The sequence below is a fragment of the Pseudorasbora parva genome, chromosome 15, assembly GCF_024679245.1.
Source record: "Pseudorasbora parva isolate DD20220531a chromosome 15, ASM2467924v1, whole genome shotgun sequence".
Classification (NCBI taxonomy): domain Eukaryota; kingdom Metazoa; phylum Chordata; class Actinopteri; order Cypriniformes; family Gobionidae; genus Pseudorasbora; species Pseudorasbora parva.
This window is the reverse complement of record NC_090186.1, coordinates 17754562-17771448: the sequence shown is the minus strand read 5'-3', so window position 1 is coordinate 17771448 and position 16887 is coordinate 17754562. Positions and strand designations below refer to the sequence as shown.

The window sequence follows — 16887 nt, the reverse complement described above, 5'->3', positions numbered from 1 at the left end:
CTAGAAAAGCGCTATATAAATGTAGCATTATTATTATTATCTATAAATGTTGGTTTCTGGTAGAAAATACTTATGGCAGATAAAATAACCAGTTATTGCAAGGTGTGGGAAGAAGTTGTAGGCCCTGTATATTATAATCATACGTATAAATGCAATGACCTATTAAAATTGACATTATTAAAAAATATATGTATACAAACCTGATTCCAAAAAAGTTGGAACACTGTACAAATTGTGTAAAAAGGGAATGCAATATTTTACAAGTCTCATAAACTTATATTTTATTCACAATAGATATAGATAACATCAAGTATTGAAAGTGAGACATTTTGAAATGTTAGATTTCATGAGAGCTACACATTCCCAAAAATTTGGGAAAGCTAGCATTAAGAGGCTGGAAAAGTTAAATGTACATATAAGGAACAGCTGGAGGACCAATTTGCAACTTATTAGGTCAATTGGCAAAATGATTGGGTATAAAAAGAGCCTCTCAGAGTGGCAGTGTCTCTCAGAAGTCAAGATCGGCAGAGGATCACCAATTCCCCCAATGGTTCAGCGGAAACTAGTGGAGCAATATCTGAAAGGAGTTTCTCATAGAAAGATTGAAATTTGAAGTTCTTATCATCTACAGTGCATAATATCATTTTAAGATTCTGAGAATCTGGAACAATCTCTGTGTGTAAGGGGCAAGGCCGGAAAACCATACTGGATACCTGTCCTCTTCGGGCCCTTAGACGGCACTGCATCACATACAGGAATGCTACTGTAATGGAAATCACAACATGGGCTCAGGAATACTTCCTTGAGCACAATCCTCCATGCCATTTGTCGTTGCCGGCTAAAACTCTATAGGTAAAAAAGAAGCCATATTTAAAGATGATCCAGAACGCAGGTGTTTTCTCTGAGCCAAGGCTCATTTAAAATGGACAGTGGCAAAGTGGAAAACTGTTTTGTGGTCAGACGAATCTAAATTTGAAGTTCTTTTTGGAAAACTGGGGCGCCATGTCATCCGGACTAAAGGGCAACCCAGGGCAACCCAAGTTGTTATCAGGGCTCAGTTCAGAAGCCTGCATTTCTGATGGTATGGGGTTGCGTGAGTACGTGTGGCACGGGCAGCTTACACATCTGGAAAGGCACCATCAATGCTGAAAGGTGTATCCAAGAGCTAGAACAACATATGCTCACATCCAGACGTCATCTCTTTCAGGGAAGCCCTTGCATTTTCCAACATGGCAATGCCAGACCAAAAACTGCATCATTTACAACATCATGGCTGTGTAGAAGGATCCGGGTACTGAAATGGCTACCCTGCAATTCAGATTTTTCGCACATAGAAAACATTTGGTGCATCAGAATGAGGAAGATGTGACAAAGTAGACAGTTGAACAACTAGAAGCCTGTATTAGACAAAAATGGGACAACATTCCTATTCCTAAACTTGAGCAACTTGTCTCCTCAGTCCTTAGATGTTTGCAGACTGTAATAAAAAGAAGAGGGGATGCCACACAGTGGTAAACATGGCGTTGCCCCAACTTTTTTGAGATGTGTTGATGCAATGAAATTTAAAATCAACTTAAATTATATATTTATCAGTTTAAACATTTGATATGTAATCTATGTATATTCTGAATAAATAATTGAAATTTGAAACTTCCACGTTATTGCATTCTGTTTTTATTCACAATTTGTACAGTGTCCCACAAACACTGAACAACAACAACAAAAAATGTTTGGCAGTATTTGGTTTTGTCCATCAGAATGGGGGAACATATTTTTATTATAATATAATGAGAGCACATGAAATAAAAAAGTATGTCCTGATAAATCATTTATAATAAAAGTACTGCATTATTCCATAAAAAAAACTATTTCATGATGACTTTAAATTAAATAGTTCATCAAAAAAAAAAAAAAATCATTTACACACTCCGAATGATTTTTTTTTTTATTGACTGATGACATAATTTTGGGTGAACTATAGCTTTAAAAAAGTAAGCAACTCAACGGGCACTAAGACACAAGAACTGACAACTGTACATCATGACGCCTTCCTGTCCCACAGGACTGTGTCCGATAGGAATCTATAGAGTGTACCGCTGTTGATTCTGAACTCTGGACCGCCAGCTGAACACGGACTGCGATTAAAGTAAGACCACAGTTATAGAAGTCATCAAAGTACACAATTCTCGCTAAATATCAGTCTGCACCTCAGCTTTGTAAGCGATAGCATATCGCCCAGGAATGCATGAGTAAATGCTGAGAACTAATTCAAACGATTACGTATCTAGCTAACATGATTTTTAATAGGCCTAGCTAACATGATTTTTAATAGGCCTTTTATTGATTTTTAATAGGCATAGGTTTTTATTTTATTGTAACATTTAATCATACGTATGTAAGTGTCAGGCATGAATGTTAATCGTTAGGAAAACAATGAATTCTGCCTTCCCATGCAAAGTGTTCAGTAAATCAATCTTCTAATAACTAACCATCAGTTAGACAGTTGTTGAGTGTTATTGTAGTTAAGGTTGACGTGCTTTATCGTTGTGTTATGTGATAAATAAGTGCCAATGATTCTGACTCAATTAAAAATGGGGTAAAAAAAAACGTTTTATTATTATTAAAGATGGTTTAAACATCTTTTCAAACTGTTAAAGTCCTCATGATTTTTTTTTTTTTTTTTTTTGTGGGTCTATTCTAATTTCCTCAAAATGTTTTTTAATTGCCTATCCTTCAAGGATCACAGCTGTTTAAATAGAGTTATAATACAAACAAATCTAGTACCTGATGAGAAAAAAAAATGAAGGGCTGTATATATATATATATATGAACTTTGAGTCCATTCAGCTCCATCTGCTGCATTGTGTTGATTCGCTAGAATCTGATTCCTCTCATTCATAATGATCATATAACCATGACTTTGCAAGATTTCAGTTGTCTTCTTACTTTTCCCCTGGTTGTTTGCAGAAGGTGTGTCTTTTTGAACTGCAGCAAGGTGTGCTTCCTGTTTTGGCTAGTGTCATGGCGAGCAGCCCTGCAGTGCTGATGCGGTTGGTGGCTTCAGCCCATACCGTGGCAGAAAAGGCTGGAACTATTGTCCGGAAAGTGCTTCAAAGTGGAGAACTTGGTATCGTTGAAAAGGTACGACAAGTAGTGGCATGTGACCAACAAGAATGTTAATCCAAAAAACATATCCTACATGAGGTGACAAGTTGATGAATTAAGTTGGCTTGAAGCCCTTAAAGGAATAGTTCACTTCAGAATAAAAATTTCCTGATAATTTACTCACCCCCATGCCATCCAAGATGTTTATGTCTTTCTTTCTTCAGTCACAAGACTCACAAAGAAATAAAGGTTTTTGAGGAATACATTCAGATTTTTCTCCATAGTTGACTACAACAGGAACCAATGGATTGAAGGTCCAAATTTCAGTTTCAGTGCAGCTTCAAAGTGCTCTACGCGATCCCAGCCGAGAATTAATCCCAGCCGAGTCTTATCTAGCAAAATTATGTAATTTTCTAAAAAATAAATAAAAATAATTATATACTTTTTAACCACAAATGCTTGTCTTGCATTGCTCTGCGATGTGCCATGCCTTACGTAATCACGTTGGAAAGGTTACGCATGACGTAGGGCAAACAACTCTATCTCTATTGGCTTTGTAAACACTGGGTTGGTATTTCCGCATACGTCACAAGGTTGGTTCCCGTTTAAGTCCACTATATGGAGAAAAATCCTTTATTTATTTTCGACTGAAGAAAGACATAAACATCTTGGATGACATGGGGGTGAGTAAATTATCAGGGAATTTTAATTCTGAAGTGAAATAATCCTTTAACCCTAAATCAGACACTAAAATGTGATTGGTTTAACAAGGGTGCTGATCCAGGAACATATCCTACTTATATAGGGTTGCCCCAACCAGAGATTTTGCTAGTTGACTAGTATTCATCGGTCTGACAAGCCAGACCCACATCAAGATGTTTGGTCTGGAAACTCACCATTGACAGGGATCAATCCGAGGGGCGGGATAAACAATTGTCTTTTAAACTCTCTCTGCACACAACAGGATAGCGCTACAACCAACCATAGCAACGTGAAGTGGAGTTCGTTGATAGATTAAACTTTCGCCGTATCCGGTAGGCAAAACACTGAAAACATCATGCGTTTTTAAGAATGACTTCAGTGCCGTTCTTTTCTCAGAGAAAAGCTTAAAGGGTTAGTTCACCCAAAAATGAAAATTATTTCATTAATTACTCACCCTCATGTCGTTGGACACCCGTAACACCTTCGTTCATCTTCGGAACACAAATGATGGATAATGGCGGATAAAGTCATTATTTTGATTTTTTTGCACACAAAAGCTATTCTCGTCGCTTTGTAAAATTATTGTACAGCCACTGTAGTGAGATGGACTTTATAATGTCGTCTTTAGTGCCTTTTATGGGTCTTGTGAGTGGGTCAGTGGAAATGTACTGAATGCCAATGGAGGCCTTTTTGAAGCCTTTCTCAGCCATCAGCTTTCAACAAAAATATCTTCATTTGTGTTCCGAAGATGAACGAAGGTGTTACGGGTGTCCAATGACATGAGGGTGAGTAATTAATTTAATAATTTTCATTTTTGGGTGAACTAACCCTTTAACTCCAAGTCTTCTAAAATCGCGGTCAAAGCTGATTCGAAAGACCGCCGTTCGCCAGCTTCTGTGTTTACTAGTAGCACGCAAGCAGAATTTTGCCGTCACTATGTTAAGCCCCGCCCACCGACTCTATACAAGCTGTATCTGGCCTGACCAGAGTTTGGTTTTTACAGCTCAGAACTGTATTGGGAGTTGCTAGACGTCACTCGCAGATTAGACTTGCTGCCGCTAGGGTGCGTCTAGATTTCTAGGCTAAGTATTTGTTAATTTAAACGTTAAAGGTCCTGTTCTTCACGATTCCATCTTTTAAACTTTAGTTAGTGTGAAATGTTGCTGTTAGAGCATAAGTAATACCTGTAAAATTATAAAGCTCAAAGTTCAATGCCAAGCGAGATATTTTATTTAACAGAAGTTCCCTTTCAAAGCCTACAGCGAACTGACGGTTTGGACTACACCCCTGCACTTCCTTGCAGGATTGACGTCACTAGAACCGTTCGTTGACTAACCCTCCGCCCACAAGTAAACGCAAAATAGGGGGCGTGGTCTTGTTGCTCTCCCACGTGGAGAAGAGCGCACATTGAACGTTTGCATCTCCCCGTTATGGTAAGAGGCGGGACCTTTCCGGGCAAAGTGCGCTAAACTGCTGTCCAATCACAACATGGGAAGCGCTGGCCCAATCAGAACTCGTTACGTGTTTCTGAAGGAGGGACTTCATAGAACAAGGAAATCATCAGGCCGTTTTTAGGACAGAGGAAACAGCGGCGTACAGATAAGTAAATTGAGTGAAAAATACAGTTTTTTCACACGCGAAACATGAACTCATGTTATATTTCACACTGTAAACACAATCAAGGCTTCAAAAACACGAAAAACGGGACCTTTAATATAAACGTCCATGTTACAAATAATAAGCCATGCTTGAGGTTAGTGCCCTAACTTTTTTTTAAAAGAGGGTGGGACAGGAGTGTGTGTGGTTGGTTTTGGGGGAATTGCTAATACAATTGTTAGTCCCAAGATTCTTCATGTTAGTGAATAAATACATATATCCACAATTAGCATACGTGTTCTCTGATGGTCTGGTGGTAGATATTTTAAGCGTGTCAGAGGTTCCAGGTTCTAATCCGCCCTCGTATATTTTTTTTTTCTTCCCGTCTGCGGGAAGACTATGCACGGCCCACAAGAGAACGCTTAACCACTGATAACATTGACAACGAACACTCAGCATGATTTAAAAACAACACGTTACAGCACCATGTCGCCTTTATTAAAGATAAATTTACGTCAACTCGATATGTTTAATCTGCATTAGGTATATCCGTGCAACGAGATGTTCCAAAAAAGTGGTGGGGACAACATTGACCCTGGCAGAAAGTAGTGGGAACTTGTCCCTGTAAACTAAGCCTATGATTGAGTTTGATGAATGATAGACGAACATTTGGACTTCCTGTCTGGCGTAATTACTACGTGGATCAGCCGTGTTCACAGATCTGTCCATCATGGACTCTGTGACTTTGCCATTTTATGTGGATTTTTTTTTCCTGCGACCAACTGACCAATTCAAATAGGCATCTTCTCATCAATTCACTTTTGCTGGACTATTAGTGGGCAGCCACGAAGGCAAGACTTGAGAAGAGAACTGTTAATGTAGTAACTCTGGATGGTGAAATGATTGGCTTGTTTTTGCATATGCTTTTGACATATTTTTGTAACCTTTGCTTTTGGCGTAGACAGGAGCTAATGATCTACAGACACTGGCTGACAGACTTGTTCAGAAGAGTATATGTGCATCCCTGTCGAAAAGCTTCCCTAAAGTCACTATCATCGGAGAGGAGGTGTGTAGGTCTCTTAATATGAAGATGCTTAGCCTGTTTTGACTCCAAACAGCTGTCAAAATTGTTTTTGTTTGTGTAGGAATTACCGGCTGAGTCTGTTGAGGAAGACCTGATAGAGAACGGGCACAGCACCCTAATCTTACAAAAGTCCTGTCCCGATCAGTATGCCAGCCTGAAGGAGGAAGAGGTAAAGAGGAAGAGGAAACAGAATGTGGCCATATTGCATAAAACATGTGTAACGGAGGCAAGCTAGTAAGAGCTGTGCGTGTTAGGGAGTTTTCACACCTATAGATTGTTTATATAATATATAGGGTTGTTAAGAGTATCTCCCGTTATGAATTATAATACCGTTGGGTTAGACTGCCTTCAGACTTCAAGTGAACCGTCCTAGAGTTCATTTGCAGTCAGGTCAAGACCATAGGTCAAGATTGTTTGGGTGCGGATCCGAACGTGGTTGCCATGTTCACATGTTCCTAAATAAACCGAACCAAGGAAGAAAACGCACCAGGTTCCGAAACAAACGCTTCAGTTTAAAAGCACCTTAAACCTCACTCCCCTGGCCTCAAGAGGCACTCTAAAGACTGATGCTAGAGACTGAAAAGACTGACGCTAGAATCTTTAGCAGCCTTGTTAGCATGGCCGCCTCCCATGTACAAGACACCAGTTCAAATCCCTCTCAGAGCAGGTAGAGTTGGACCAGTTACATTTGGTGCCATGACCCAGATAGGAGTGAGGTTTATTGGAGTGATTGTAACGGAATCAAGCTAGTAAGAGCTGTGCAGGTAAACTTCACTGCCCTGGCCACAAGAGGCACGTTAGCAACTGAATTGATACTGAAGTCTTTAGCATTCTTGTCAGCGTGCCCGCCTCCCATGTTGGAGACATCGGTTCAAGTAGGATTGTCTACATATAGATTATACCATTTTTAAATTAACTTATTCTGAAAGAGTTTTGAAAGAGTAGGAACATAAAAGTAACTCAATATAGTATTTGACTAATGTTTCTCTTTTCAGCTGGTTGTGTGGGTAGACCCTCTTGATGGCACTAAAGAATATACAGAAGGTGAGCAGATAAACAGTTTTCAGCATTACTGAACTCCGACTTCCATTTGAGATAGGTCTTGTTCAGCTGTGACCGTAAACAACACTGCTCAATAAAGCACCTGATATTAGCATCTGTCTGGGGGAAGTTATCACAAGTTAGGGTGACCAAACGTTCCTGTTTTCAAGTCCTGTCTTGGCCTAATATAAAAATAGTCTATCTATATGGAGGGGGCATACTTTAAATGTATTGAAATTAATAACGAATCTTTGAGTAAACTTTGAGTATCATTTGAGCATCTCATTCGTCGGGCCGAGTATCCTGGTTTTTGGTAAATAAAATATGGTCAACCTATCACAAGTGATCTACATTTTGTCATCTAATTATACAAACCACATTAGGTGGTTCAAAACGCCTGTGACCACATTGCACTTGTAGTGTAAAAGCCAGAGTATCAATGGCTGTTTACATGCAACCAATCAGACTTAAAATGCTTGACCTGAATGAAATTTCGATCAGAAGCAAAAGTTGCCCATTTAAACATTGTCATTGACCATCTACGTTCCACTCTGTCGAGCACACTTTTAAGAGCGCAAGCCTTTAAATTATCCTCCATTGATCAATGGACACATTTTTTTTTCTGTCACACCAGTTATTCCAGGTGTGCAAAACCTCCGGGAGGGCAACATCCCTGCAGATTTTTAACCTTAATTAAAAGCACATGATCCAGTTTATTAAGTCCTTTGTGCTTTAATTGAAAACTATACGGCTGCATCCAAAATCGCATACTTCCCTACAATATAATAGGCAAACAGTATGTGACAAAAGTATGTCCAAATTCACAGTACTCATAAAAGAGTAGGCAAAAGTACCCTGATGGCCTACTACTTCCAGTGAGATTCTAAAGTATACAATGAACACTACCATCCCATGAGGCCACTGGAAAAAATTGTGAATAGCAGCGAAGTGCCTGAACTGACCCTCGTAGGTCATGTGAAAATGACAAAATGGTGAATGTAGTACATCTAGATTACAATACTACACGTATAATTATATAGACCATACTTTTTTAGCAGTCGTGAATTCATTTCTTATTAAAAAATAAGTACCTACTCAAGAGAGTATGCAATTCCAGACAGGTTACTATACTATACTATTGGAGCAGGTTGGAACCGAATTTTGCACCCCTGAGTTAGTCCCATCCACATCAGAATCTTTTTTTTTTTTCTCAAAAATCCAGCTCTTCAGTATATAGCTGTACTAAACATCAGTTACCATTTGTTTTGCTTGGATTTTTTCTGGATTTTTTGGGATTGTCCCTTCCTACATCATTTCACTTTCAGTGAGGACAGAAAATGTTGCGCCTAGTTAGGACCTAGTGTTGCATGAATATCCAGTGCAACAGCACTATCGCTAATTTTCTTTTTTACCTCCACTTGACTTCCATATGTCCAACACACTGCTGTCACAGTGATCTGCTCTCTCTTTTTTCCTCTTTCTCTCTCTGTCTTTGCTCTCCTGTCTTTGTAGCTGCAAGGGGTTTGTACAACCCAGTTTACATACAGAAGCCAGTGCAGCCCCACAGAGCCCCTAACTGTACGGTGATTTAATGTTTTTCTTTTTAAGGCATGAGATGTCACCTTGAAATTAGATAAGAGTAGAAGGTTGCAGTCAATTAAAAAAACAGCTTTTAGGTCAGGCATTTACCATATCTCGTAGTTGACCAGAAACAACAAATGCATGGCATTTGTGCTCCTTGTGCAACTAAACAATGGTTTTTACATTAAGTTAGGCAATGTACCTGTTAAATCTTTTCCATCCACATTAGTTGGTAGTTACCATTGCTTTATTGGACAAGTATATTATCAGGCATGCAAAGAAAGGACAGGAAATAATGAGGAAAAGAATTGGGGAATGGGGTAGGGACATGGACATGGACTTGAACCAGCGTCACCGGAATGAGCACTAAAGGTTAAAGGCCCTGGTATAGTTATTGCAAAGCTCTTTTTAGTTCTTTGCTTAGGGGTAAAAAGATGTTTGAAGCAGCAATATATTCTTAGTGAACATGCTGCCCATGCTACTTGTGGAATATGCAAATATGTGCTGCTCGCTTTGCTTTCAATAACAAAAATAAACAACAAAAGTGGCAGCAGTGAGAACATGTCGACTAGTTAAAGGAACACAGCGACTTTTTGGGACTTTAGCTTATTCACCAAATCCCCCAGAGTTATAGAAGTCCATACATACCATTCTCATTTACTGTGCATTCCATAAATGTCTGATGTACCCACCGCTAGCCTAGCTTAGCACAAAGACTGGAGGTAAACCGCTCCATCTAGCCTACTGCTCAGTAAGTGACAAAATAATGCCAAGATTTTCCTATTTACATGTTGTGATGTGTATAGTTACACAAGCAACCATATTACGCTGTAGCCCAAGACTGGTTTCCCACCAAAGCAAAGCTAGTTTGAGTACCTGGATGGGAGACCAACTGGGAAAACTAGGTTGTTGCCGGAATAGATGTTGGTGATGCCAGCAATGGGTGCTCACCCTGTGGTCTGTGTGGGTCCTAACACCCCAGTATAGTGATAAGGACACTGTACAGTTACAAGCACCGTCTTTCGGATGAGTATTAAACCGAGGTCCTGACTCTCTGTGGTCATTAAAAATCCCATTGCACTTCTCATAAAGAGTAGGGGTGTAACCCCAGACTCCTGGACAAATTCCTTCCATTGGCCCTTACAATTATGACCTTCTAATAATCCCCATGCCATGAATTGGCTCTATCACTCTCTCTCCTCTCCACCTATCGCTGGTGTGTGGTGAGCGCACTGGCACTGTTGTACTGTGGCTGCCGTCGCATCATTCAAGTGGATGCTTCACACTGGTGGTGGTTGAGGAGAGACCCCTGACATGAGTGTAAAGAACTTTGGTTGTACAGTAGTACATATGAAAGTGCTATATAAATGGCAAAAAAAAAGTGCACTAAGACTGACAGAAAATTAAAAGTTGCTATTTTCTAGACAGATATGGCTAGGAACTATACTCCTACGTAAAGTTAGGAGGAACATTCCAATGTAATAATCAAGGAACTTCGCTGCCGTACCATGGGTACCAATATTACGCATCGCCTGATAATAGTCCCCAGCACGCTCTCTGTGCAAGCAGGTTGTTACGTTGGTCTAGGGCTGTCCTCGACTAAGGATTTAGACATTAGAATCAGAATTGTCGAATCTCTCTATGGTCGACCAATAGTCGTGTGTGTGAATGGGTTGGGAGGGGCACGACACTAGTCAGCAGAACGGTAAAACTATTTTTATTTTCCTTTACACACTGCACACAGCAACAACTTTTAATAAAGCGATCAAAACTGCCTGACAACTGACAGACGAATTGACAATGGCTTTCTTATTTAGGTTTAAATAGCCTAAAAGGTAATGTGGTGGATAAACATTCATAAACCGTTTTCTCATAACATGTTAAAGCCACGATCGAAATACAGAACATCACACAAATATATAAAAGAACATTTTGATAAATAAAACTAAAAAAAATACCTGCCTAGAGAGGAAAAGAACACTTTGAGTGCGTTTACATGCACGTTCTGAAGCCGATTGTGCCTAAAGCGGGTGAAGGACGCAAAGCTCAGCCCCGCGCCTCAGGATCTCACACCGCCACCTGACGCGCACATTATATACACGTGAGCTCAATTTTAAATTTACTGACAGATGAGCTGCACGAAAGCGCTCTGTGGTGCGGCAGGATTTTAAACAACTTCCTGAGTGGCCGCGGACAGGCGCTGAATGCTGCCGCCGGTGTGTGTACACTTATTGAACGTGTTGTAATTTTAAAGGCGCGGTGCGAAGCTCAGCGCCCTTAAAGGGGTCGCACACCGAAGCTCAGCTCAAATCAGCGCCGCGGCACGTCTTTAAAATATTGAGCACCCCCATATTGCCAAAATGGTATGATCCTCGTTTCATAACACCCGCAAAGATTCGACCGTGAGATCGGTGGTCGAATCAGGCTCCGCATATCGATGCATCGAATCTTCGACTATTCGGGGTCACCCCTACGTTGGTCGTGTTGACGGAAGTTAGCCTATTTCCAGGCGCTGCATAATATCATTGCGCTGCTGCACCCATGGTACGGCAGCAAAGTTCCTTGTTTATTACGCAGGAATGAGAGTATAGTCCCAAACCATATCAGTCTAGAAAATTGCAACTTTTCATTTTACGTCGCTCTTAGTACACAATGTAACTATACACATCACAACATGTTAATAGGAAAATGTTGCCATCATTTTGTCACTTATTGAGCAGTAGGCTAGATGGAGCCATTTACCTCCAGTCTTTGTGCTAAGCTAAGCTAGTGGTGGGTGTGTCAAACAGAGTTATGTCATGCATGGAGATGAGAATTTTATTTATGGACTCATCTAACTGGGGGATACGGTGAATAAATGAAAGTCCCAAAAAGTCGGCGTGTTCCTTTACTCTCCGGCGTGTTCCTTACTCTCCACTCAAATCACATCAAGTTTATCACTTTGCACAACAGATTGCTTTAAAGCAGCAGCTTTCCAGTGTTAAATATGAAATGGCAGCATCTGTGTCTATTTCAATTCAAATTCGAATTTCAGTTTCCAGCAAAAAGCAGCTCTCTTGGTTGTTGATATTTTTACTTACATCTGACCACAATGAACTAAGAAGAACGGAACTGGAGATTTCCATGTCGTAGTAGGCGGAGCCTCAAAGCCATACCTATCTATAGCCACGTTTCCACCACAGGAACTTTACCCAGGAACCAGGAAATTTGGGGTGGTACTCGGTGTGTTTAGACCGCAGGAACCAGGGTCTAAATGAAGTTCCGGGTAAATATTTCCTCCTCCAAACGGCCCTGCTCGCGAGGTAGTACTTTTTCAAAGTTCAGGAACTTTCGAGGGCGGGACTTGGGCCCTGAACATGCTGATTGGTTGAGCTCACACAGCATTTTATTTCAACCTGTATTTTTAAAAGTCTTTTGTGAGGTTCATTCTGCGTTCAGTAAATATCAGTCTTGCTCTCTGTCTGATGGCGCGCGTTCATCTCAGCCATCTCACGTTCAATGTCCGTAATAGCTGATAATAATATACATTGTCATTTTAAATCTAGCTTTACAAGCTTTCTGAATATTCTGCTCTTTTCTGTCGTTGTTAATTACCTCTTTAGTAAGCCTATACATAACCAGCAAAAGCAGGACAGCTTGAATCTCTTCCATACTCGTTATTCATTTTTTACAGTCTATTTTTCACCATGTAAACGACCTGACCTTACTTTTAGGTGTGCGTCCTTACATGACGTGACAGCGCGCGCCGTGCTCATGTTGACAAGAGAGGAAAGCTCATTTTTCTGAGGGGTTAACTTTTTATTTCGTAAGTTACGAAGATAATGTTGGAATAATGACACAGCGATTATTGCCCCGGGCAGTTTTTACTTTAACTGCGCCTGACAGAAGATTTTTTTTTTTTTTCTGAGATGATTATTACACTTTACAGCAGATAAATAGCTTATATAATACTGTATTAGTCCTGGTGGCCGTTAAGAGTTGCTATGGCTACAGTTAACACATTCCAGCTGCTGGAGAAAACAGCGTTGACATTTTTGATGCGGCAGACAAACTGCATGTGACAAAATGATTGCGACTGAAAGTCATCACATGTAAACACCAGATCGGTTTAGATAACATTCAGTAAACAGTCCACTAAATCTTTCAATCGGTACAAAAAATGTCATAATTTTTTGTTCATTTTTGCGTTCGCGCAAAAATGATTACTGTCCGTCAATGACTTGGAGAAGCAGTCGCGCGCAGGCCTACATCACCGGACTAATTTGCCTAATCTTCACGGAACTTTAGATAGCGGTGGAAACGCAGACAGTTGCAGGTCTGGGGGGGAGAAAAGTTCCTGTAAAAAAGTTCCTGGTACAAATTGTTCCTGGTAATTTTTGTGGAAACGGGGCTTATTATGTAAACACCACAGACTAATAGTTCAAAGATGTTGCTTTTGTTCAAATTGATGTCACAACTGTTCACTCTTTGATTTTGCTTTAATTATATTGTGGCCAACTCCATCTTACCCACACTGTTCTAAAACTGGGGAAATTATATGAGAGCATAGAGGGGTTTAAAATATTTTCATGGGCTTGACTACTAAATACTTAATGTTTGTTTGCTGTTTCATTGCAGGGCTTTTGGATCACGTGACTGTGCTAATAGGGATTGCTTATAGAGGGACAGCCATTGCTGGAGTCATCAATCAACCCTTCTACAACTACCAGGTCCAACATGTTGTTCAGATCACACATTACACTACATTTGGTTGAGGCTGGGATCGATTAACCTGTTTTTTGGTTCTCCATTAACTCAGATAGGGGCTGGTGCTTCTTTGGGTAGAACATTATGGGGAGTTCTGGGTTTGGGCGCATTTGGGTTTCAACTCCAGGAAGTCCCAGATGGTAAAAGAATCATCACAACCACGCGGTCCCATAGCAATAAACATGTGACCGACACAGTACAAGCCATGGAGCCTCATGATGTCATCAGAGTGGGAGGAGCTGGGAATAAGGTGGGATAATAGCCTTGATTTGAGTCAATATTGGAATTAAAATTTAACTAAGCACGTCTTCATTCTGGGTATGGTAGATCATCCAGCTTGTCGAGGGAAAGGCATCCGCTTATGTGTTTGCCAGTCCTGGATGTAAAAAGTGGGACACGTGTGCTCCTGAGGCAATTCTGCATGCAGTTGGAGGTGATTTTTTATTTTTATTGTTTGCATGTTCACTTTTGCAAATGTGCTTAAAAAATATATAATTTAAAGTGTTTTTTATGTTGTTTTCATATACAGGCAAGCTGACAGACATCCATGGTAATGCATACAGATATGATGCTAATGTGAAACACATGAATTCTGCTGGAGTTCTGGCAACACTGAGGGATCATCAGTACTATTTAAGCAGAGTGCCACAGGCTGTCCTACAAGCTCTTCCCTCTGACTAAAATATTACAGGAAATGAAGTCAAACCATTTGTGCCTCGAAGCTGTGATATGTCATTGCCATAAAAAAACATCAACAAAAAAAATCTGAGATTTAACCATTTAAGATTAATAAGATTTAATTCTTTACTGAGGACATTCACAACATGTTTTCATCTTTTCACTTTTTACTAGGAGACCAAATATTTTTCTGTTTTTTATTATTTGTAGAAATACAATATGTAAAAACTAAAATATCTGTCAACAGGTCCTATTGCATATATATGATAATGTTCATAACTATAGCATTATTCTTTTTGTTTGTTTATTTGAAATGTAATTACATGTTTTGCCATTTCTCTGGCTATCTAATTTTTATTTTTTAGAGAGAACATAACGTTAATTTGTCAGACAGCACTCATTACTGTCTTTACATATTATTGCCTTACAACATTGTTGGTAGATGCATTTTGTTAACTTTAAGTATAGTAATACTTAAAACCAGTGTTTTCAGTGCTGAGTTTTAACTGTGTTCTGTAATCATTGTATTAAAAGTTGCATCAGGCAACCCTGCTACTGTAAAATGTGTGTGTATTTTTTTTTATATAAAGCTGTTTTGACAGTTTTACATCAGCAGCCATAACCTAAACAACAAAGTGGCACACAACAAAAGTGCACTAGTAAAATGGCATTGCTGCTTTGCTGAGGTGAATACTGTACCAACACATTTAGTGTGCAGACTGTTATAACATTCAGGAATGATTGTGATTGTGAATTTTTTCTCAATAATGTACACAAAGTACCTCATATTGACAGAAAAACACAATTGTTGACATTTTTGCAGATTTATTAAAAAAGAAAAACTTCGGTCCTAGGTATTCAGACCCTTTGCTCAGTATTTAGTAAAGCACCATTTTCATCTAATACAGCCATGAGTCTTATTGGGAAATATGAAACAAGTTTTTCACACCTGGATTTGGGGATCCTTTGCCATTCCTCTTTGCAGATCCTCTTCAGTTCTATCAGGTTGAATGGTAAACGTTGGTGGACAGCCATTTTCAGGTCTCTCCAGAGATGCTCAATTGGATTTAAGTCAGGGCTCTGGCTGGGCCATTCATGAACAGTCACAGAGTTGTTGTGAAGCCACTCCTTCGTTATTTTAGCTGTGTGCTTAGGGTCATTGTCTTGTTGGAAGGTGAACCTTCGGCCCATTCTGAGGTCTTGAGCACACGAGAAGATTTTTGTCCAGGATGTCCCTGTACTTGGCCGCATTCATCTTTCCCTTGATTGCAACCAGTTGTCCTGTCCCTGCAGCTGAAAAACACCTCCACAGCATGATGCTGCCACCACCATGCTTCAATGTTAGTACTGTATTGGACAGGTGATATTTTTCTCCACTCATACTACTTAAAATTAAGAGCAAAAAGTTCTATCTTGGTCTCATCAGACCAGAGAATCTTATTTCTCACCATTTTGTCGTCCTTCAGGTGTTTTTTAGCAACCTTTCATGTGTCTTGCACTGAGGAGAGGCTTCTGTCGGGTCCCTCTGCCATAAAGCACTGACCGGTGGAGGGCTGCAGTGATGGTTGACTTTCTACAACTTTCTTCCATCTCCCAACTGCATCTCTGAAGCTCAGCCACAGTGATCTTTGGGTTCTTCTTTACCTCTCTCACCAAGGCTCTTCTCCCTCGATAGCTTAGTTTGGCCGGACAGCCTGCTCTAGGAAGGGTTCTGGTCGTCCCAAACGTCTTCCATTTAAGAATTATGGAGTCCACTGTGCTCTTGGGAACCTTAAGTGCCAGATAATTTTTTTTTGTAACCGTGGCCAGATCTGTGCTTTGCCACAATTCTTTCTCTGAACTCTTCAGGCAGTTCTTTTTACCTCATTCTCATTTGCTCTGACATACACTGTGAGCTGTAAGGTCTTATATAGACAGGTGTGTGGCTTTCCTCATCAAGTTCAATCAGTATAATCAAACACAGCTGGACTCAAATGAAGGTGTAGAACCATCTCAAGGATGATCAGAAGAAATGGACAGCACCTGAGTTAAATGTATGTGTCACAGCAAAGGGTCTGAATACTTAAGACCATTTGATATTTCAGGTTTTATTTTTTAATAAGTTGCACAAATGTCTACAATTCAGTGTTTTTCTGTCAATATAGGGTCTTGTGTGTACATTAATAAGAAAAACAAATTAAGTTAAATGATTTTAGCAAATGGTTGCAATATAACAGTGAAGAATTTAAGGGGGTCAGAATACTTTCCGTACCCACTGTATGTACAATTGTTTCTACCATGTATATGAATATTGCTAATCCACTTAAGGGTAACAGAGTAAGAATATTTTGTTTTGTTTGATATATTGCATTTAA

At 39.8% G+C, this 16887-nt stretch overlaps 1 protein-coding gene across 3 annotated transcripts; it reads left to right on the top strand.

Moving 5' to 3' along the window:
- The first annotated feature begins 2018 nt into the window (after nt 1–2018).
- Nucleotides 2019–15096, top strand: bpnt1 (bisphosphate nucleotidase 1). 3 transcript variants are annotated; one of them, XM_067417259.1, is made up of 10 exons: nt 2019–2146; nt 2968–3141; nt 6365–6469; nt 6549–6656; nt 7483–7531; nt 9041–9106; nt 13727–13818; nt 13908–14105; nt 14183–14288; nt 14385–15096. In XM_067417259.1, exons 2-10 carry the CDS (start codon nt 3022–3024, stop codon nt 14534–14536), a joined length of 996 nt encoding a protein of 331 aa, XP_067273360.1. In that variant the 5' UTR covers nt 2019–2146; nt 2968–3021; the 3' UTR covers nt 14537–15096. The 3 variants fall into 3 exon arrangements, with proteins under 3 accessions (XP_067273360.1, XP_067273362.1, XP_067273361.1); XM_067417260.1 differs by having other exon boundaries at nt 2077–2146; nt 2971–3141; XM_067417261.1 differs by lacking the exon at nt 9041–9106.
- Nucleotides 15097–16887: the final 1791 nt, after the last annotated feature.

Coding starts and splice junctions, on each gene's coding strand:
- bpnt1 (XM_067417259.1), top strand. CDS start 3,022: ATGGCGAGCAGCCCTGCAGTGCTGATGCGGTTGGTGGCTTCAGCCCAT. Junction 6,470..6,548: donor TCACTATCATCGGAGAGGAG/GTGTGTAGGTCT, acceptor TTGTTTGTGTAG/GAATTACCGGCTGAGTCTGT. Junction 13,819..13,907: donor AACCCTTCTACAACTACCAG/GTCCAACATGTT, acceptor CCATTAACTCAG/ATAGGGGCTGGTGCTTCTTT.